The 23994-nt window shown below is 42.2% G+C and overlaps 1 protein-coding gene across 1 annotated transcript in view; it reads right to left on the reverse strand.

Moving 5' to 3' along the window:
• Positions 1–4059: 4059 nt before the first annotated feature.
• The window catches only part of LOC122092747 (BRAP2 RING ZnF UBP domain-containing protein 2), a 31928-nt gene continuing 11993 nt past the window's right edge, over positions 4060–23994 (reverse strand). Inside the window, exons 6-12 of the mRNA XM_042663020.1 lie at positions 8295–8401; positions 7922–8171; positions 7747–7800; positions 7383–7526; positions 7151–7215; positions 4531–4585; positions 4060–4421 (exon numbers count right to left, since the gene is read on the reverse strand). Coding sequence (XP_042518954.1) covers positions 4275–4421; positions 4531–4585; positions 7151–7215; positions 7383–7526; positions 7747–7800; positions 7922–8171; positions 8295–8401 — 822 coding nt within the window. The 3' untranslated portion in view covers positions 4060–4274. The remainder of the gene's footprint in view (positions 4422–4530; positions 4586–7150; positions 7216–7382; positions 7527–7746; positions 7801–7921; positions 8172–8294; positions 8402–23994) is intronic.

A 23994-nucleotide genomic window follows, 5' to 3' on the forward strand; every position in this document is an offset into this window, starting at 1 on the left:
TTCATACAACTTTCTCACCAATTTCTTTGATCAATACGCGGTTATCGTCACAGTCGTGGGTGGGGCCCAATGGGGCGGCCCACCCAACTGGGAAAGTTGGCCTAGTTTTTGCTAGTTCCAGTCTTTTTAACATTCTTATTTTTTAAATTACATGATTACCCACTTTTGGGCTTTTGTTTACAAAACTACCCACCCAAAATTTCAGTTAACAAAAATACCCAAAGTCAGTTTAGTTTACAAAACTACCCACCCAATGTTTCAGTTAACAAAAATATCCAAAATTAGGTTTGGGTTTATAAAACTACCTAAAATAGTGATTCTTCATCTTCCACATATAATTTTGGGTAGTTTTGTAAACCCATTTTGGGTATTTTTGTTAACTTACACTTTAAGTGGGTAATTTTGTAAAGGGAAACCTAATTTTGGGTAGTTTTGGTAACTGAAACTTTTGGTGGATGATTTTGTAAAGAGAAACTCAGAAGCAGGTAATCATGTAATTTTTCCTTCTATTTTCTATTGCATGAAAACGTTGATCTAGGGAAATAGCCATTTTCCATTTGGGTCAGACTCTGGGCAAGGTTCTAATATTCGGGAATGATCAAAGGATTGGCCAAGGTCCATACCATTCTGATATTGATTGAATCGATCTGAATCTAATCATAATATCAGATAGATTTATCTTTTTTTTTTTTTTTAATCAGTTTCTATTACAATTTTACTATTGAACCATAGATCAAATATCAATACCATTCTGATCTGACCGGTACCGACCGATCCAAGTTTTAGAACCTTGTTCCTTGTCGCATAAGTACACTCTTCATTTGCTGAATGTGGGCCGTATAAGAGGTAAGTAAGAAGGGTTCAAGCCCAGTTGAACATCACGGGCTTCAGGGATTTTGGATTGGGCCCGCCCATGATCGTTGTTACGGACCAGGTACGACATTATATTTGTGATCAGGGGGAATTATGATTCATATCACAGGGCAAAGTTGACCACAGAAATTGTCACCAATCTCCTATTTTCCAGACATGGTGTGGGTACATGTTATAGATGACCCAAAACTCACTTAATGTGCCTTAATAGAGTTCAAATGGATAAAAAGGTTGCAGATGCTTACTAGGTTTCATCATGGTAGTAAATAGCATCGTATTTTACCACAAAAAGAAAAAAACAAAAGCAGTATGTAATTGGGCGTTTGTTGTCACGAAAATGAAGTGAGAAATTGTAACTTTTTTTTATTGTCACTTGTATTATTCGTAAAAATTATTTAAAGTAGGGTAAAAAGTGCTCCAAATCTATCATCATGCTTTAAAAATTGGATCGGATCGATAAGGATTGCCTAGATTGGATTGGTATTGGCAGATACCAGTCTTTGATACCTATCCGCTCCATTTTGATCCACTAGTAAGGTATCGAGGTTAAAACGGTCCAAAATACCAGTTAAAAAAGAAAAAGTTAAATCCATCTGATTCAGACTGTCATAATCAGATTTGGATCCTCTGTGGTGTAACAGGGCATCTAGTGCACATTCAACACCCAAAAACGTCTTGGGTTGTATGCGACTACCTTAGGTTGTATGGCTAAGCGTTTCTGACCATTGGATGCACACCAAATGCCCTATTATGTCACAAAAGAATTCAGTCCGTCATTTTCTCACACATCATATAAAATGACATGATTTTTAACCCCGTTAAAAAAATAATAATAAAAAAAAAAATATGCTACACTAAAAGAATTCAAAAATAAGACAACTCTTCCACATACTTTGATTACAAAAAGAATTTCACTTTATTTTACAAAACCTTAGAATAACTTTTGAACCACTTCAATTTTCCATTTTCTCTCTCTCCTTTTTTTTTTTTTTTTTTTTTTAATTTAATGATACAAAAGGTTATCGTATCCTTTCCCATTTCAGTATTGTCCAATTCCTATCCATTGCTTCTAAGTCTTTTGCATTGTCATACGTGGCGTTGTCTTTTATTGATTGTCAGATATTGTTAGATTCGTTCACAAAGTAGTTTTGCACAGCTCATACACCATCAGAATTTACCTAATCACTCGAGTTGGGTAAGGTAGGGCTGGAGGCGGTAGGACTTAGGAGTTGGTTGAGGCTGGACTGGGCCTTCTACACTTAATGATGTGGGTGCCAATCAGTTGGTTCGGTTCAATTTTGATCAGACTGCACCGGTTTTGGTGTGAAAGGGGTGAGCCTAAAACCAAACCAATAAAAGATGTTTGGATTCAGTTGGTTGCAGCCTGGTTTGGATTCAGTTTAATTCGAATTTCTCTTTTATCAGTTTGCTTTCCGTCTGATATCAGTTTCCATGCTTGGTTTGGGTTCAGTTTCAGTCTTGTTTTCCATGCTCGGTGAGGTTTTGGTCAGTTTTAATATGATCTGATTTTTTTCAATGTGATCCAATTTTCATTCAGTTCCACAATACCCTAATCCAAAATCAATCCAATAAAAAATCAGTTTGATTTCAACTGTTCAATCTGGTTTCACCAGTTCGTGCTAGGGTTTGAAACCCCTACTGATGGCTTTGTTTGGCCCCAAACCTCAATCCCCTGCAATCCATATTTATAAATCATAAAGATGACTCTAACCCTTTTCCTTCCATGGGCATATGATATCCTAACATTGAAATTAAATTTTACATTGACCAACCTCTTCACTATGTAAACAACTTATCTTGGAACAAATCTCATTCATCCATGATCCCATGTTGATTGTTTTTGTAATATTGTTGATATAATTCATAACCATCTTTTTCTTAGAAAGATAATTTGCTTTCTTTTTATTGGTCGTAAGATTCTAATACAATCTGTTCTGTATTCAATATCATCTTATGTATTGTTTTGAATTCCCTCTTAATACCTGTCATACCATTGATTCTATTTGTTCTCATTTTTGGAATGGAGGGAAACAATCTTCAAAAAAAATGGCATCTCATTGCCTAAAGGAAAATTGGTTCTCTGCTCTCTCAGGAAGAGTTGGGGATTCGGGATTCCTCGACACAAAATAAAGCCCTCCTCTTTAAGCTTAGTTGGAGATTTCTTATTGACCTAATGCTCTATGGTCTAAAGTTTTTCAAGCTAGATATTGTCCCACATCCTCCCCCTTTGACCCTAGAACTCTCAAGTACAAAGGGTCTTGGACCTGGAATGGTTTCTCTTCCATTTTAACCTTTCTCCCAAAAATTGTGATTTTTAAGGTAGGAACTAGTAGAGATATTTTCCTTTGGCATAACCCTTGGATCCCTTCCTTGAAGCCAAACCAATTCCTTTGCACCGGTTATAGAATCAATCCTATTGAAAGAGTAGCTGATTTCATCTCCAATAATGAATTGAAGATTAACAGGCTCTACTCAACCCCTCCCAAGTCCCATAACCCCGATTGGTGGTGGTGCACTATATCCAGGAGTGGTATCTTCTCTACACCCTTTGCTGCTAATATCATTTCTTCTCAAGATCGATTTTCCATTGGACCCTGGTTCAAAGGAATAGAGACAAACACCTAAATCGAAATGGTGGAAATATTTGTGAAAACTCCATATCCACCCAAATTCAAGGTCTCTTATGGATAATTCTACTCAATGGAATACTGGAAAGGAACTTGCTAGGTAAATGGATGAATATTGATCCATCTTGTGTGTTCTATGATTGTTCAACGGAAACATCACATCATCTATTCATATCATGTGATTTTTCATCGCGAATTTGGCCCTCAGGATCCTTGGGACTACGGCCTCAACAGACAAGAGGCATCTTCTTTTGTAAGTGCAGTTCGGTACATCTTTACATCCAAGCACTTCTCTTTAACAGGTCTAAAATGGTGTTTTAGTGTCTTTGTCATTACCAATTATTTCTCTTAGAAACCAGATCATTGCTAATTCAAGTGTCCCTAATAGGCTAATACCACTGCAGTTTGTTACTCAAAATCGGTAGTCACTTCAATTTATTCCTCAACCAATTAGAGGCTCATGGCCTTGGCACTCTTTTCCAATTTTTTTGGATATATATAACGAGTGCACATCTCTCCTATTTTGTTATAAGTGTACTAGTACTAATCAAGTCATGCAGTTTTTATTAGATTTAGCTTGGAAACTCTGTTCCCTCTCTTTAATGAAGGTTTTCTTTTCTTGAGATCCAAAAAAAAAACCCTCAGCCTTACCACTATGTTAAAAATAACCAATACAAAGAATATAAAGGCAAGATCTACTCGTAATACACGCATATACATCAAAACCAGCAATTAGCTACAAAATTACATACATCAACTTAACTTCTTGTTACTGTTCTTAGAGGCCCGTTTCGCATTACTTGATATTGGCAACTCCGACCCATCCTTAATTTCAGTTGCTATTGGATGCTGCTGCTGCTCAGTCTGAGCTGCTTCAAGTTGCACCATCAATCCTTGAAGCTGTCAAAAGAGTAGCCGACTATCATCAAGGGCCCTCAGTAATTTAATTTTGTTTATAATGAACACTAACATTCGGTTAAAGCTGGCCGTAGTGGAGAGATTAGGTTACCTGTTCCTCCAAGTCTAATATTTTCTTATCTTTCAACATCAATGTCTTTTTCGCCCTGCACCAAAGATGTATGAAGATTAGAAAGAACATATTTCTCTTTTCTTTTCTTTTTCCTCTTTTGACCCTAATAATCAGAAGGCAAGGCAAACAGAGGGCAGAATTGAGAGTAGATCGTTGTTTTATCAGTGCCTGAATGCAAGCCCAAGCATCTCAAAATCTCTGCCATACATTGCAGCATGGAGACAAACTCAACAAAGTGGTGATTGATGGCAACCATTGTTGTTAAAACAAACACACGACACTATCATATTATCAAAATCAAAATAATTTCCCTAGTTCCTTCATAAACTGCTCCCTCTTATGAGAACAGCAATGACAGAACTTTGTGTAAAACCACATAAATGATCTCAGTAACAGATCCTCCCTGATATACTCTCAAACCCAATTAAGGGAGGAAATGGTTTAGTGTCTAAAGTAGGCTTAGGTCGGGTTACATAAACGTTGAGCCTTGGGTCTAAGGGGTATGTGTTGTAATAGGCCACTATAATGGGCCTAAACTAAGGGTAAGAGCTAGGGATACAAGATTAGTCAAGTAGGATTAGTTTAGTCCAAATAGTGAATTAATTTGAGTCCTCTTGTTAGAAGCTAACTAAGTCCTAAAATCATTAGGACTTTCTCTGTTCTATTTCCAGAGTCCTAGTTTGAGGAGTGTCAGAGACATCTGTTTTGGCTTTTTCAAGCAGTAGTTTGAATTTCAAGTCATTATAGGATTAGAAAGTTAGTTTCATGAAATCTATACATAGATGTAGTGGTATATGGCCTCAACCACAAAACAGTGAGTAATATCATATTATCGAAGTTTTCCTCAAGTGTCGTGGATTCAGTTTCGTTTTACCAAGTAGATTCTCAAGTTCAACTTTTTTCGGGTGCAACTCAAGTTCAACAAGGTGGATTCCAAAACCATAGCAGGTGGATCGCTGCCCTGGTATCTCTTCTACTTTCTTATTCTCTAACCAGACAACAGGCAGAATCTAGTAACCAATACCAATAGGACCACTCAACCTGAATATATCAGGCCATTCAGAACATCACATTTCAATTTAAAAAGTTTGTCCCTAGTTCTCTAGTGGGCTCTGTTTTCTGGTGACCCTGTGTTGCAAATCAGTCACTAGTTTCTAGCTTGGGACTGGTGTTTGTACTAGAATAATTTATTGAGTTTGTATTAGGTTTTTATCCATCCCAAATCAAATTGAACTTCCATTTTTCTGACCCCTATTTTGAGTTGCCATAGTTCTGCACTGACCATCTCAAGACTGCAGTAGTAGTCATCCAATATAAGACATTATAAATATCGTGACCAGTTCACAATCTAGTAATATAGAACCCTATGACAACAGCTGCACTGAAATGTACACCTTGCCACAGAGAGCATAATTATCAACTGTTCAGTGCAGCAACCTCTCAATGTTTACTCTTCACAGGCTATACAGTTTTTTCAAGAAATACTAGACTTCGCTGCTGAATTATATATACTACAGAATAGGAACTCAAAACCCGTAGTTGACTAAAGTAAAACTTTTACATCTCACATATTTTCGTCAATTATGGAAGGACCAAGCCTCTAGAGGAAAACTATTGTTCTTGGCACTTTGAAGCGAAGGGAGTGGAAGGAGATGCATTGTTATTGCTATTACTACTAAAACTGATGATTTTTTCCAAACTACAGCACTACTTTAAATTTTTCATTAACTGATCTTAATGAAAAGCTCCTCCCTTCTAGTAGCTAAGTGGGTGCATGTGTTTGCCTTGCGTTAATTATTAGTTTAAAAAAATGGACGGATGGTATCCCAAAAGGGGACTGCCCACTTTTTCCTAATTTGGCCTTGACACAAAACAATTCAACCCCCCCCCCTCCAAAAAAAAAATGTGGGTCCATGTGTCTCATTGAGAATGTTTAATATCCATTAAATCAGATACCCCCTGTTAGTTTGACTTCCATCAAAAGTTATAGTTAAATTCATTTTGATAGGAGCAGCAGAACAATGCATCTACCACAAACCATCAATCTTCCTAGAAAACAATATTTGTAACGAAGGCAACTAGGCATTCAGGGTTATTTGTGGAATCTATATACCACAGCATTTACTTTTTTCCCAGAAAAGATGAAGTATTTTACAATTTTCAAGACTTCCAAGCTATCCCTTAGTCTGTAATTATACATCTAATGGTGTGTCTCAACAGGTTTTGATTTTTAGCATCATCTGGTTTCAAATGCCTGGTACCATATCATAGAGGCTAACGATATCACCAGAAAAACTACAGAGAAATCAAAAGGACATTCCTAGCCTAACCAAAACAAGACAAAATATTATCCAACTGTAATGTCCTTTGAGGTACTTCCTCATGATACTGGATTCCTTTCCCATAAGCCTATGCTTATCAATGTCACTTCTTTTTTTCCTGTGCTTGATTAATTAGGAACTAGAATCCAAAAACCAAACTCAGTGGGGATCGAGAGACCATGACTATAAAAGATGAGGACAACCTATAAGTAGCAATGCAAGCTTTCAATTTATCATTCGTACTGTAACAAGAAGGAAATATATGACAAAAGGCATACCTTTCTTCAATTTCCAGAATTTTGGCCTCCCAAATTTTCTGATTTTTGATGAGATTGTCATTGATCTGCAACAGAAACAAAAAAAAAAATGCACAAAATTCAGTAAGAAGAGTTGAGTAACAAAGAATATATAGAAATTCAAAGTAATAAATGTTTGTTGTCCTGCAAGACTTTCCAGTGATCACTATAAGATCTGCAATATGCCAGTCCAAGATGCAGCAAACGGACTTACATCATCAAAAAACCTCTTCTCTTCAACACATTTATCCAGCTTAGGTTGCATCTTTTGCAATTTAAGATTTACAGCCTTTTCAACAGCTTCAGAAATTTCTTTCTCAGTCTCCTCCTCGAGCTCAAGCAACAGAGACTCATAATACTGGGGTCAAACAAGAGGAAGGGATTAATCTAATTGCCAGACCAAAAATATGCAATATTTATCCACCTAATCATTAAAATGGAAGAAGTAGCAGAAGTTCTTTATTCAGTCTCCATGGTTTTTCCAATTTTACATTGAATATTAAGCTCCACCACAGGATCAAATGGTGGAAAGAATTGTAACAAAAACTTCAGCTGTGAAAATGGACTAATAGACTTACTTTTCTTTGATTCTCCAGTTGTGTAGTAAGGAGGTCATTATACTCGTTAACAATCTGTTGAAAGCATTTAAACAAACAAGAACCAGACAAAAAATGTCACAAGAGAATCAAATTTTAGATAAGTGTTAATGAGGAAACAATAAACCAAAATGATCGTGCAAAGAACAATAATTACAGCTTCAACTTTACTGTTGAATAAAGCTTCACTAATCCCAGAATCCACACTACATTCACAACTTCCACAACCGTCATCTGCATATGCACAATGGGAATTTAACTCAACTAGCTTCCCATCAGTTTTGGATTGGATCAACCTGTGGACATAGTTGTCTCCTACATAGTCCCACACGCGTCGGGTTTCCAATTCCAAGGAATAGCAGTGTTGTGTTTCTTTCCAATGTCTGATAGCATGACCTTCTTTATACCTACATCAGAGTTTTTCTAATAAGGGATGAAGAACATGGCATACGAAACAAATCTGACCAACCATCATGAGTTATTACTCTTGAAGGGATGATAATTATATGGAAGAGAATGAAGCTAGTTACCTCCCACAGCCAACAAAACCACAGATAACACAAATCCAAAGATTTTCAGACGTTTCACAAACAGAACATGTGGTCTTCTCAGGTTGTTGCTGGCAATATCGGCATACCTGAAATAACAAGTTGAATCCAAGTTAACTGATGATGTTTTTCTTAGGCATGACTAGGGACAAGCTAATCACATCATTGGTAACTTTATACAAAATCCAATCGCAGATAAGAAATAAATTATGAGAAAACAAGTGGGAAAGGGAAAATAAAATCGTACACCAGTCATATTTTCCCAGCGGGCTTTTCAGGATTCTTTAGCTTGTTAGGCCCAGCAGTGGGACACTCTTAAGGACATCTCAGGTCTGGTGGTAATGCATAATTTATAATACTTGAGCTTAAAACCATCTTTCACTTTTGTTGTACAGTACCGAGATATTTAAAAAGATTCCTTTACTTTCAGTAAGATTGTAAGTGTGAGTGTAGAATAGCATACAGCTATAGATTTCCAAGGCTGAACTATGAGAAAAGGTGGTGGGAGAGAGGTTAAAACTTATTATGGTTCTAAAAATAAAACAAATCAGGTACTGCTAAGGGGTTCTGAATAGTACTCACTAGTAGTAACCTTGAGAAAGAGGGAGAAGAAAGGGAATAGAAGAGAAAACCACGTGACAACACCTCGCGCACACTCAGTAAGCTAAAGGGGTTACGTCCTTTATGTGGATTAATATAGAAAAAATAAATCACAGAAACTGCCTAACTAGTAACTACGTTAGGACTACTAACTTGACTCTTACAAAAAAAAAAAAAAAAAAAACCTAGAAAAGACTCGTAACTCAAGTCAGACTCACCTGAGAAAATAGGAAACATATCAAGGCCCCTAAGACTATGTAAAATAAAGTCATGCTCCGCCTGTGACGAGTGAACCAGTAAAATATCAAGCTCGCACCACATGTAATATCAGAACAGGCAATGTTGCTACTTGCAACTGCATCATAGTCTTAGTGGAATGAGTCGTTAAAACTCATGTCATTCGGGTTATATTGTTTTGATTGTGTTTCCCATCACTAGGAATATAGGATAAGAATGTAACTGAATAAGTTATGCAGAAAAGTTTGATTTCCTGAAGATATAGTCTATTTCTAGTAGGCAAAACTTAGATTTCAGAGATGAATGACGACTACTCCAATCCCCCCACCCAAGAGAGAGAGAGAGAGACACACAGAGTTTAAAGGTCCACAAATGGGGCTGAAATTTAACAGGCGTAGTTAAAATGAACCATTTTTCCACCTTATAGCTATAATGTTCCCCTCTCAGACGTAAAAATTCATGGTGATTGCAGGTGGGTTCCTAAGAAAAAATGCCTCAGTCCAAGGATTGATCTAACACTAAACAGTAAAGCCACTTTAATGGTAACCTGCTGTCCAACCGGCTGTCCAAATTAGAAACTAGGGAAACCCTTATTCCAAATCTCAATATACTGTCAAACTAAGGTAAAACAGTAGTTAATAATATATCAATAAGACACTCCCAAACTATCGGCTGCAACAGGTAACTAGAATTGAGTTTAAAAAGTTGAGTCCCAAATAGAAACTAAGGGAGAACAGCAGTAATATCCCAAGGATGCCATGAATTGTGTTACAGGGTTTGTCCTGTTTGATTTAGGGACCTCTCAACCTTTCTTTTGGTCTGACCAAAGAAAGTTGTAAAGGTTGCCTTATTCTGTATTTTTATATTTTTCTTTTTCCTTAATACATACAAGTTACCTATCAAAAAAAAAAAATCCCAAGGACGCCCTTGATGGACCAAGTTTAATTCCCAAAAATAAAAAACAAAGGGACAGCAGCAGTAATAGCCCAAGGCCGCCACTGATGGACTTCAACTCCCTGTCGGGAGTAGGACATAAGGAGTCCAACTCTTTAAAAAACTTGGCCACAAATGATGGCTAGATCACCAAGTTATGAATATGACTCAAAATTGGAAACACAAACTCAGAATTAGTAGCGTACTGACATAAGTGTCAAGCCATTAGATGGTCTTGAAACTACTACCAAAGTAAGGCGGTGATGTGCAGAACAACATAGTAGAAGGTTGGCCTCAGGTGATAGATGGATGGATGAAGGGATCTTCTAACTTGAAGTTTTCAGCCAAAATCTCCAGGATCAGAAGTGTTGAGAGTCGCTAATCCCAATATCGGGATTAGCGCTATTTCCTGGACCCGATAGGATAGGGGCATTCCTGTCCTATCGGGTCCCTATGTGGTCTTTAGGGTTTGGTTCTCTTATTTTGGGGGCATACTAATTGTTCTCATATTATTATGTTTATATACCTAAGGGTTCCTGCGATCAGTATTATTTTGGACTGATCGCAGGTTGCTCTCGCTTTGAGGCTCTCTGTGGTTCTCCTTTCTCTCTTCTCTTTCTTTTTCTCTTTTCTTCCTCACTTCTTCTTATTTTTTACTGGTTTGGTTACAGGAATCTGGGATTGTAACATGGTATTAGAGCTTCTGTAATCAAATCAAGGATTTAGGTCAACAATCTCTGCTGATCTCTACCCTGCGCTACTCCTCTCTAGTGCGCAGCCACCTATTGCTGCTGTTACTCTAATTTTTTGGTCTAATTATAATGATATAAGTACAATCAGGCGTCCCTACCGCTGCTGCATGGATTCAGACTTGATTCCCTGAAATCGCTGAAGCTGATACCTATTTCTGCAGTTTTTTAATGGCCGCCGCCCCTAATTCTGATGTGTTTGTGGCTGCTGCCCTATGTGTGAAGCCTCTACTGCTTCACGGTTGAATGTGCTGCCGTTTACTACTTATCTACATAATCTACTAAGCTTTTGAAGCCTCTTTTGTTGCTCCCATCAAGATCGACTCTACCCTACCAGCGGCCCCTATCGGCTGGAATTTTTTTTTTCGGTTTCTTGGGGTCCGATTGCTACTTGGCTGCTGTTTATCAGATCTTATTGCTGGGTTCTCCTTATTTGGTTGTCTCTACACTACTTGTCACTATTCCTTGCTCTCATGGCTGAGACCAAGACTACTACTACCCCTACCACTACCTCCTCTGCATCGGACAATGTGAATGTCCAAATTACATCTATCAAGCTTAAGGGAAGCTCGAATTACCTTCTTTGGGCTTAGTCGGTCAAAGTTTATCTAATGGCAAATGATAAGTTTGATTACACCACCTCTGATCCTCCCAAAGAATCTGACACTGGTTACGCTCAATGGCAGAAAGAGAATGCATTAATCTTAATTTGGTTATGGAACAGTATGGAACCAGATGTCGTTGCCAATGTTATGTTTCATTCTACTGCCAAGGGAGTGTGGAATGACTTGAAGGAGACCTACTCTCAGGAGAAGAACATGACCCGTGTCTATGATATCTATGAAAACCCGTTTCAGTTTCGCCAGTCAGACAAGCCACTTTCCGAATATTACATTACTTTCAGAGGTATGGTTGAAGAACTCAATGTCTTCCAACCCTTGACCACTGACATTGACAAATTGAAGGCTCAGCGTAACGAGTTCTTCGTCTCCAAATTCCTGGCTAGTTTGAACAATGACTTGAAGGCAGTGAAGGGTCACTTACTTGCAGGGGATATTGTGCCTACTCTGAATGATACCTACTCATGACTGCAACGAATTACCTCTTCCACAAAACCTAATCAGTCTACCAAAGACAGTTCTGTCTTCCATGCCATCTGTGGACGTGGTCGCAGTCGTGGAGGCAGTCGTAGGGGAGGTCGTGGTTCGGCTGGTCGAGGATCTGGTGGACAACCCTCTAATCATACAGCTTGCCAGTGTACTTTTTGTGGAAAGTCCAACCATACTGTTGAAACTTGTTGGGCAAAACATGGCAAACCAGAGCGGGCAACACAGTTAGCTAATCATGCAGTGTCAAACGATGGTACTGACACAATGGCTCCAGTTGATCCTAAACCAACACCTTCTTCAGGAGATTCAGCTACCAATCTGCACGATGACATCAATCAGTTGCTCCGGCACTTGCACACTCTTGAGGCATCCTCTAATATATCTAATGGTGCGTCTACATCCGCTGCTACCCTAGCCCACACAGGTACCTCAGCTTTTCTTACCACTACATCTACTCCTTGGATCATTGATTCAGGTGCCTCTGCCCATATGACCGGTAAGTCATCACTTTTTAAGAATTTCTCTACTAATACCAGTTCCAATTCTGTTATCCTTGCTAATGGTGCTTCCACACCAATCCTTGGACATGGTACTATTTTACCTACCCCATCCATTAATTTATCTTCTGTCCTCTATGTTCCTCAATTTCCACTAAGTCTTCTCTTTGTAAGTCAATTAACAAGTTCATTAAATTGCTCAGCAACATTCTTTTCTTCTTACTGTGTCTTTCAGGATCTTCACACGAGGAAGACGATTGGTGGAGGGCGTGAAAAGGATGGGTTATACTACCTCAACAGCGGCTGTCCTCCTTCTACTGCTGCTGCTACAGCTGTTGGGGACGTGACTCATTTCCAATGGCACTGTCGTTAAGGTCATTCATCGCTTTCTAGGTTACAGTTTTTATTTCCTAGTTTTAAGTTTGTCCCTAGGTTAGAGTGTGAGGCATGTGAATTGGTTAAACATCATCGTGTGTCCTTCCCATCTCGCTCTGTGTCTCGTAGTCCATCCTTATTTTCTTTCGTCCATTCTGATGCATGAGGTCCTTGCAGAGTCAGTAACTGATTTGATTTCCGCTATTTTGTGACTTTTGTGGATGATCATTCTCGCCTTACATGGTTGTACATGTTAAAGGACAGATCTGAATTTTTACATGTGTTTCACAAATTTTATAATGAAATAAAGACTCAATTTGGCATTCCTATTAAAAATTTTCGTTCTGACAATGCTTTAGAATATACTCAAACTGATATTTTTGATTTTTGTGATACCCATGGGATGATACACCAGACTAGTTGTACCTATACCCCACAGCAAAATAGGGCAGCAGGGCGCAAGAACCAGCATCTTCTTGCAGTTGCCCGTGCCATTATGATTTACATGCATGTTCCTAAACATTTTTGGGGTGATGGTGTTTTAACCGCTTGTTATTTGATTAATCGCGTGCCATCTTCTGTCCTATCAGACAAGTCTCCATTTTCTATTCTATTCCCTAATTTACCAAGTTTTACTGTTCCACCCCGCGTCTTTGGGTGTGTGTGTTTCGTCCATAACTTGCATATGCAAGTTGACAAGTTATCCCCGAGGTCTACTAAGTGCATCTTTCTGGGTTACTCTCGTACCCATAAAGCGTATAAGTGTTATAACCCCATTACTCATGGGAATTTTGTTAATGCTGATGTGACCTTTTTTGAAAGCACATCATTTTATTCTCCTCAGGCGTCCCAGTCTAGTCCGGAGTGGTCTTCTCCATCTCCTTCACCCATACCCTCCCTTGTACCCCTCCCTGATGCTCCTAGTACCAGTGCCTCACCTCCCCTACAGCTTTATCAGCGCAGGAAGAAGACTGGACAGCCAGGTGGCGAGGTCATTAATCCTGAAGATTCACTCCTTCCACTGTCGTCTTCCACTGGTGAAACTCCTCTTCCTCCTCTGCTTGATGACTTCCCAATTGCACATCATAAAGGTACACGTTCCTGCACTCAAAAATCCATGGTTGTGTACCCTATTGATAACTTTATGTCATTATCTCATCTTACCTCTCCCATCCATGGCCTTGCACTATCCCTTTCCACTAACCCTATTCCCCGTACCCATAATGATGCCCTACGTATCCTTGGATGGAAGGCTGCCATGGATGTAGAAATAGATGCTCTCCTGAGTCGTGGTACCTGGAGCCTGGTAGATTTACCTCCTGGTAAGGATCTGGTTAAGTGTCGCTGGGTGTACACTGTTAAGTATCATTCTGATGGTTTGTTGAGGGGTTAAAGGCCCGTCTGGTTGCTAAAGGGTATGCTCAGACTTATGGTGTTGATTACTTTGAGACATTCTCTCCGGTTGCCAGAATGAACTCTATTCGCCTTCTTATTTCTCTTGTTGTCAACCTTGATTGGCCGTCGTTTCAGTTGGACATCAAGAATGTTTTTTTGTATGGTGATCTACAAGAGGAGGTGTATATGGAGCAACCTCCTGGTTATGTTGCTCAGGGGGAGAGTACAAGTCATGTGTGTCACTTGCACAAGGCTATTTATGGGCTTAAACAATCCCCTCGAGTATGGTTTGACAAGTTCAATTCCACCATTGTAACGTGTGGTTTTTCTCAGTGCTATTTTGACCATTCTGTCTTTGTTCGTCGAAGAGGTGACAAGCTGGTAGTCTTGGTAGTATATGTTGATGACATTATTCTTACTGGCAATGATGAGGCAAGTATTTCTGAAGTAAAAGCTCATCTCCAACGCCATTTTCAGACCAAGGATCTTTGTCATCTCCACTATTTTCTCGAGATTGAGGTGATCCGCTGCAAGAAAGGAAGTATGTTGTGGATCTCCTACCTGATACTGGGATGCTTGCATCTAAACCCATTGATATTCCTATGGATCCTCACCAAAAGTTTGGTATTGATGATGGTGAACCTTTTCAGGATGTGCATCAGTACAAAAGTTTGATTGGCACGCTGATTTACCTTACTATGACTCATCCTAACATTTTTTATGCTGTTGGAATTCTTAGTCAGTTCATACAGTCTCCTCAGAAAGCCCATTGGGATGCTGATGTCCGTGTTCTTTGTTATCTGAAAGGTGCCCTTGGAAAAGGGTTGATTTATCGTCCTAATCGGCATATGGAACTAGTTGGCTACTCTGATGCTGATTGAGCTGGCTTTGCTAGTAATCGGAGATCTACTACTGGATATTGTACCTTTGTTGGAGGTAATCTTATTACGTGGCGTTGCAAGAAGCAGACTACTATTGCCCGGTCCAGTGCAGAGGCCGAGTACAGAGCTATGGCTCATACCACTACTGATTTGATGTGGCTGAGGTCGTTACTCTTAGAGTCAGGATTTCCAATGACCAAGCCAATGAAGATGTATTGTGACAACCAAGCTGCAGTTTACATTGCTAGTAACCTGATCTTCCATGAGAGGACCAAACACATAGAGGTGGACTGCCATTTTATTCGTGATGTTGTTCTGAAGAAGCTGATTGAGACTCTGATTGTTCCTTCAACGGATCAGTTAGCTGACATGTTTACTAAGTCCTTGTTTACTCCTAGTTTTCGCAATGGTTGTACCAAGCTGAGCATAGGTGATGTGTATGCTCCAGCTTGAGGGAGAGTGTTGAGAGACGCTAATCCCGATATCGCTATTTCCTGGACCCGATAGGGGCATTCCTGTCCTATCGGGTCCCTATGTGGTCTTTAGGGTTTGGTTCTCTTATGTTGGGGGCATACTTGTAATTGTTCTCATATTATTATGTTTATATATCTAAGGGTTCCTGCGATCAGTATTATTTTGGACTGATCGCAGGTTGCTCTCTCTTTGAGGCTCTCTGTGGTTTCTCCTTTCTCTCTTCTCTTTCTTTTTCTCTTTTCATCCTCTCTTCTTCTTGTTTTTTACTGGTTTGGTCACAGGAATCTGGGATTGTAACAAGAAGATTCAGCAAGGTACAGATCAGTTTCCAATCTTCAAATCTCTGATGGAACTCAAAGGATCATGCTAGAGGACATTAAAAGCACCTTAGATGGTCTCCAATGAGGGCTCGGTAGTCCCCGACAGATCACAGTTGCAGCCTGCAGGGTATGAAAATTGTTAGGATTTTTATGTGGGCTTAACTGATACTGATTGATCCATTGGGCCCAAGCAATTATAGACCCACTATGATTAGGAAACTCCTAACTCTTTCCATTGTGAGAATAGAATAGGGTTTTAGGGATTCTATTATAAATAGAATACTGATGGTCCCTGCAGCCATTACTTAATGCCTTATTGGTTTTGGGAGCATGGCTTTCTCACAAGAGCAAGTGCACAGAAAGAGAGGAAATCCTAGAGTAAGAGGTTGTAGAAGATCTCAGTAGAAGGACTCCACTTGCGTAGTTCGTCATTGTCATCTTCATGGGAGTAATGTTTGACCACATGGGACAGAGGTTCATGATCTATGTTCATGGGGCTTCTAAACTTACACAGGTATTTCTCTATTCTCATTTATGGTTCATGTCATGGATGTCCCATTGATTGTTATAGATATGGTAAATCTATATGGTTATGTATGTTAATATGGGAGTACTTTATTGTTCTTGGTTTAGGGACTACACCCATGATTAATCTTTTATGATTGGTTGATGATTCTTATATTCTAAACACTATAGGGTTATTCATATGTTTAATATGGTAAAAGATCCCCTACAAAAATAACAACTGAAAAGAAGAAAAGGTAGAGAAGTAGAGTAAAGAAGAAGGGGGGGGAGGGGGAGGGGGAGGCGGGGGGGAGGATATGACCAAAGCCTCTCACCTATGGCCTCGGTCATTCTCTCACTGAATCTCTCACCATAACTGAATCTCACAGCACAAAGCAACAGCTTTTTTTTCTGAACTCCAAATTGCAGGGGCAGTAGTGCAGCCCCTATTTTATTAATAATCTCAAAGCAAACCTCCTTTGCTTGGAGAAGAAGATTCCTTACAAGAAACAATCCATCAAAAATATAAACTACCATAGCATGCTTGCTAATTTCTAGTTGCACCAAAATAGGAACTAAATAACTACTTAAAATTAGAAACAAAGATAAAAAATAAAAATCTACCTGAAGCCTCCCACACGTCATTAAAACGGTCCCTTAATGGGTCCAAATGATTTACCAAAAAAAGGGTCCAAATGAGGCCAACTAGTTAGGCCTAAAACTCAAACCACCAGGCCTTGTATGCAGTCCACACTGGCCCCATTGCTGGCCCATATGAGGGCCAAAAGGCGCTGGTTCGGTAGGAGCAGGACTGGCCAAATGTGGCTGGATCTTCCTCCTCTACAAGCCCCATCATCCTGCATCACCTAGGGGTAAAGACTCAATTAGTTTTCTCATTCTGATTCCATGTGTACAGATTGGGCATTCTGAGGTTGAAGACGATCTTTGTGTTGTTATTTTATTTATCACAATTGATGCAGATCAGGGGTCCCCAAAACTGGAATTGGACCGCTAATGGGCCCACCCAAGTATTAGATGGCTCAATTGCAAAAAATAATGGCAGATTTGTAAATTGTGTTGGAGTTTACAAAGTGGAATGGCAATCTGGTAAATAAAGTGAACAATATAGGGTTCATTAGAAGAGTAAAAATGCTTTGGGACAATATGGATTTAAATTGTAAGGTAAGAGTAATTCTGAAAATTAATAAAAGAAGGGAAACTTGACGAAGGACTTGAAGGTTGGAGGGGCTTATATGCAATAACCAGAAATTAAACTCATAAAAGCAATAGAAGTAGCTTTCTTCTTCTCAAAAGAACACCAGGGCCAGGCGGTAAACTGGGGAGCACTTCAAACAGAAGATCTCACTAGGGCAGCACTCAACAACCGAATGCCTTATTACGAGCAAGAATAGTTGCACTTGCCCTATGATTCTTCATTCCTCTCCAAGATAGATAGACTAGAAAGATGGACTGGAAAGCTTGGTTGGATAGATGCCTTCTGATACGGCCAAATTGATTGTCTAGTAGGGTAAGAACACGTGGTATCTAAGAAAAGGACACGTGCCGCCTACCTGATAGAGGCTGCAAAGATTCTGACCACGTCAACCGCGTGAAGAGAATATTGCCCATGAAGGGGATAGGACGTATCCGGGTAGGACTCGAAAAGGAAAGGAGGCGGACCCGAGGAGGACTCCTCCAAGGAAAAGAGAAATCCTAAACCCTAAGGACTATAAGAGAAGGCTCGAGAGAAGGAAAAAAGGTAAGCAGAAAAGACCCACACTATTACCCCTGTGAAAAGCTGTGCGGCCGATCTCTAACTTGGGCATCGGAGGACTAACCCCGGATAAACCTCCGGGCCTCTGCCTTCTTTGTTTGTGCAGGATCAGCTCATACGGATTTTCGGCAGCAACAGATTGGCGTCGTCCGTGGGAACGACAGTAATGGTGGGGAGAACCTACAATCGTAAGAAGACTAGAGCAGCGTCGAACATAAACATGGGGGAGAAAGAACATCAAGAGAGCTCCCTCCCTCGACGGAAGTCAGAGAAGAAAGGGGAAACGATGATCAGGAAGGTTCCGCGAGCGACCAGCGTTCGGCCAGATATTCGGTGTGAGGAGATAGTAATCCTCCACCCCCTCCTAGAGCACAGGAATATGTGACAATGAAGCAGTGCGAAGTCCTCCAGGAGAAATACTCCTTCATGGCCGAGGCAATGAAGGAGGTCTCCAAAGCTCTCTTAGAAGACCGGCGGAGCACCGCGAGGCCCCCATATCCGGCCTGAGCAAGCTCGAGACGAGGACCGGAACAGTACAGGATCGATAAGGTCCGATCATAATCCTCAGAACCGAGCGATGAGGGAAAGTCCCGCACCCAGGGGAAGGACTCGGCGTGCTGCCGGGGCCAGGCATGGGGAACCACGCCAAGGAGATGAACAGAGACACGAGGACTCGGGGTTGAAGTTGATGATCCTGGACCTGAAAGATGAGATCAGGAAGGTGGCAGAAAACCAGACGGGAGCTCGCGAGCCAAACCTCACTAATGACACGGCTCTAGCTGATGAGCTCATGAGGGACCTGCTCCCGGTCGGCTTTTGCCTACCAAAGTATGACACCTACGACGGGTCTGGGGACCCCATCGATCATCTGGAAGGCTTCAAGGTTGCTATGCAGTTCCATCGAGTCTCGGAAAACATCATGTGTCGTGCCCTATAATTGACGTTCAGAGGAGCGGCAAGGCTATGGTATAACCATTTGCCGACGAAGTCGATCCACAGGTTCAGCGATTTAAGTTACTTCTTCCTGAAGGGATTCTCCAGTAGCCAACCCCTTCAGAAGACCACGTTGAACTTGACCAACGTCAAGCAACATGAAGGAGAATCACTGCGAAACTACATGAAACGCTTCCAACAAGAGAAGATCACGATCAGAGGTCTGGACCCGAAAGAAGAGTTCATAGCCCTGCTGGGAGGTTTCAAGGATAAGGAGCTGAAAAGGTCTTTGGCGAAGCATACACCGAGGAACCTGGCCGAGTTGAGAGCTCCGTGCGATAAGTACATCCAGATGGAAGAAACCCTTCAAGTCGATGAAGAAGCTGAAGGGAAGATGGGAAGGAAAAGGATCTCAAGAGGCGACGACAAACCTTCCGAAGAAAGCAAAAGACAAAAGTCCGAGCGTGGTCGAGCACTCAGTCCACCAAGGAAGTTCGAGAAATATGCACCCCTGAACCGGAAACAAACGGATGTGCTGATGCAGATAAAGGACTCCCAAGATGCCAGAGCCATGAAGTGGCCGGGGAAGATGGGACGACACCTCGAGAGACGCAATATGGACAAATATTGCCACTTCCACAGGGACCACGGCCACGACACCGAAGATTGTTGGCACCTCAAGGGGAAAATAGAAGGAATGATCCGAAGATGATATCTAGGCCGATTCGTGGACCGCGAAAGGAGGATGCCTAAGACGGTAGTGACCGTAAGGACAACCGTCGTAGAGATGGCAGAGGCCGCTATGAAAGAAGGGGGCCAGCCCACAGAGGCAAACGGCAGAGGAACCGGACACCCGAGGAAGCTGACCATCACCTCCGGGACGAGAATAAAAGCCCAACTAGGGTTATAACGACAATCTGTGGAGGCCTAGCCGCTGGAGAAAGTTCAGTCTCGGCCAGGAAAGCAAAAGCCTGTGCAAGAAGCGTACATGTGGCTAAATGGTCGAACAAGAAGGCGAGGACAGGGACGGTTATTTCCTTCTCAGACGACGATCTGGAAGGAGTGCACACTCCGCAAGACGATGCCCTGGTAATCACCATGACCATAGCCGATTGCAGAGTGAAGAGGATCTTGGTGGATAACAACAGTTCAGCTGATATCCTGTTACTTGAAGCTTTCTAAAAGATGGGCTTGGACGAGGGAAAGCTGAAGAAAGTCGAACACCCGTTGCAGGGATTCTCCGGCGTCCCAGTAAAAGCGGAGGGATCGATTGAGTTGCCGGTAAGAGCCGGCACCGGAGATCACCAAGTAACAGGCATGATCAACTTCCTGGTAGTAGGCATTACTTCGACATACAACGTCATACTTAGGAGAGTTGATTTGAACCTGTTAAAGGCTATCGTCTCCACACCACATCTCAAGATGAAATTCCCAACCAAGAACGGTGTCGGTGAATGTCGAGGCGATCAGGAGGCATCCCGGAGGTGCTACGCCACTACCTTATGGGGAAGAGAAAAGGCAGGCGAGGCGCTCCCGATAGAAGATCTGCGCGATGACACCAGTTATCAAAGGGGGGAACCGGCTGAGGATCTTATAAAAGTTGAGGCCGAAGAGGGGGATAACACTCGCCAATTCCAGGTTGTGGCTACAATGCCAAGGCAACAACGAGAAAAACTCATCTCATTCCTCCGAAACAACTTTGACGTCTTTGCCTGGTCGGCCTTAGACATGCCTGGAATAGACCGAGAGGTAATAGAGCATCATCTGAGTGTCAACCCGGCAAAGAAGCCGGTGCAACAGAAGAAGAGGACCTTCGCCCCTGAAAGGCAACAGAAAATAGACGAAGAGGTAGAGAAGTTGTTGAAGGCCTAGTTCATCCGCGAGATCCAATATCCGGAGTGGATATCCAACGTGGTGATGGTCCCAAAGGCAAATGGAAAGCGGAGGATCTACATCGACTTCACCGATCTGAACAAGGCCTGCCCAAAGGACGGATACCCCTTGCCGAAAATAGACCTCCTCATCGATGCCACCGCTGGATATGAGGCGCTGAGCTTCATGGATGCGTACTCGGGATACAATCAAATCAAGATGTTTGAGGGTGATGTCCCGAAGACATCCTTCATGACCGAGGGGGGATTGTACTGCTATGAAGTCATGCCCTTCGGGCTAAAAAAAGCAGGGACCACCTATCAAAGGTTGGTGAATAAAATCTTCAAGGGGATGATCGGTAAAACCATGAAGGTATACGTGGACAATATGCTTGTAAAAAGCCTGAAGGCGGAATAACACATTCAAGACTTAGAAAAGGCGTTCCAGATGCTGAGGCAATACGGCATGAAGCTGAACCAGGCAAAGTGCGCATTCGGAGTAGCATCGGGAAATTTCCTCGGCTTTATTGTCTCGGAGAGGAGAATTGCAGCCAAACCGATGAAAATACAAGCCATTCGAGATATAAGGTCACCCCAGAATGTGAAGCAAGTCCAAGAGCTAACAGGTAGAGTCGCCGCCCCAGGGCGATTCATGTCTCGGTCGGCTGACAAGTGCCCCCCTTCTTCAAAGCCTTGAAGGGATCCAAAAAGTTCAAATGGACAGAAGAATGCGAAAAGTCCTTTAAACAACTGAAGGAGTACCTGGCCGCACCCCACTGCTGACGAAGCCAGACACCGGGGATACCTTGCAGTTGTACCTTGTTGTATTAGTAGTGGAAGTAAGCGCAGTACTGACGAAGGAAGAAGGAAGACAACAATGGCCAATATACTACGTCAGCCGAACCCTGCTAGATGCCGAAGCAAGATACAGAAAGACGGAGAAAGTGACGTACGCCCTAGTAACAGCGCCAAGAAGCTGAGTCCCTATTTTCAATCACATACGGTATATGTATTCACAGACCAGCCCCTGAAGAAGATACTACAGCGGCTGTATATGTCCGGTCGCCTGGTAAACTGGGCCATAAAGTTGGGAGAATTCGACATCCAGTACAAACCGAGAACCGCAATAAAAGCACAGGCCCTCGCAGACTTAATAGCCGAAACGACACTCCCTGATGATCCCCAGGAGTTTTCTAAGGACCGAGGAGAAAAGGCTTGGGCATTGTACGTGGACGGTGCTTCCAATAGCGCGAGAAGTGGCTCAGGGATCATATTGGTCAGCCCCGGAGGTTTCAAGATCGAGTAAGGCCTACGGTTCGACTTCGATGCCTCCAACAATGAAGTAGTGTACGAAGCGTTAATAGCCAGAATTAATTTGGCGCGGGCTTTGATGGTACAGGAGCTGGTGGTGCATAGTGATTCACAGCTCATGGTACGACAGGTGAATGGAGACTATGAAGCCAAAAAACAAATGATGGCGGGTACTTGAAGACAGTGCGAGAAAGAATAACAGCCTTCAAGGAATTCGAGATAAGGCAGGTGCCTCGAGAAGAGAATGCTAGTGCAGACGCACTGTCGCAGTTGGCCACCTCCGACTTCACAGACCTTGGACGATCGGTGTATTTTGAAGTGCTACCACAGCCAAGTACCGAAAGACCCCAAGAGGTATTACCCGTAGGTGAATACGGCCATAGCTGGATGGATGCCATAACCAAATACCTGAAGGAACACACCCCGAGAATAGGGACGAGGCAAGGAAGATACGAATGAGGTCAGCACGCTTCCTTCTGAAGGACGAGACGTTGTACAACATAGGGTTCACCGTGCCGTACCTCAAGTGCCTGAACCCCACCGATGGCGAGTACGCGCTCCGAGAAGTGCATGAAGGGATATGTGGCCAACACTTGGGAGCCCGGGCCTTGGCACATAAAGTGCTGAGGCAGGGCCTGTTCTGGCCGACGATGAGGAAGGGCACAGAATCGCTAGTCAGGAAGTGCGTCAAGTGTCAGATGTTCGCCCCCGTCCCCAGGCAGCACTCTACCGAGCTCTCATCCCTATCAAGCCCAATACCATTCGCCATGCGGGGAATGGACATCCTGGGCCCATTCCCCCTGGCCACGAGACAAAGGAAGTTTGTAGTGGTGGCGGTAGACTACTTCACAAAATGGGCAGATGCCGAAGCACTGGCGACGATATCCGAAAAGAATGTAAGGAACTTCTTCCAGAGGGCGGTAGTCTATCGATTTGGAATCCCTCGGGTGGTGGTAACGGACAATGGAACTCAGTTCGCCAACCCGACTTTCGGCTTGTTTTGTGATGCCCTCGGCATTGACCACAGGAAAACATCTGTCGGTTATCCATTGACCAATGGGCTAACAGAGGTAACCAATCGTACCCTGCTCCAAAGAATAAATAAGAGACTAGATGATGCCAAAGGGTTATGGGCAGATGAGTTGTACAACATCCTCTGGGCTTACCGCACAACTGAGAGATCGGCCACCGGAGAAACACCCTTCATTTTAACTTACGGCACCGAAGCTGTACTTCTGGTAGAGGTAAGGGCCGTAACCCACCGGATTCAATACTACAATGAAGAAGAAAACTATAAAGGACTCCAAGCGAATTTAGACCTCTTGACCGAAGTCAAGGACACCTCGCAAGTAAGGATCGCCACCTACCAGCAGAGGGTTGCGAGGCACTACAACTCCAAAGTCCGAAAGAACGAGTTCAGAATGGGTGACCTCGTCCTCAGAAGGGCAGAAGTATCAGACCCGAGGCATCAAGGAAAGCTAGCTCCAAATTGGGAAGGTCCTTACAGAGTCTCAAGGGTAATACGACCAGGGTCCTATCACCTGGAGACTACGGGGGGAGAAAAGGTACCCTGATCGTGGAACTCGAAGAACTTAAGAAAATTCTACCAGTAGTGAAGTAGCAAGCACACTCACATTTTGTAATTTTTTGCTCCTAAGCACTTTCAAGTTGTAACTCCTCATCCTAAGCTCTCCGGAGGATTTTATTTATGAAAAATAT

This window comes from Macadamia integrifolia, chromosome 11, assembly GCF_013358625.1.
Source record: "Macadamia integrifolia cultivar HAES 741 chromosome 11, SCU_Mint_v3, whole genome shotgun sequence".
In the NCBI taxonomy this organism is placed as follows: Eukaryota; Viridiplantae; Streptophyta; class Magnoliopsida; order Proteales; family Proteaceae; genus Macadamia; species Macadamia integrifolia.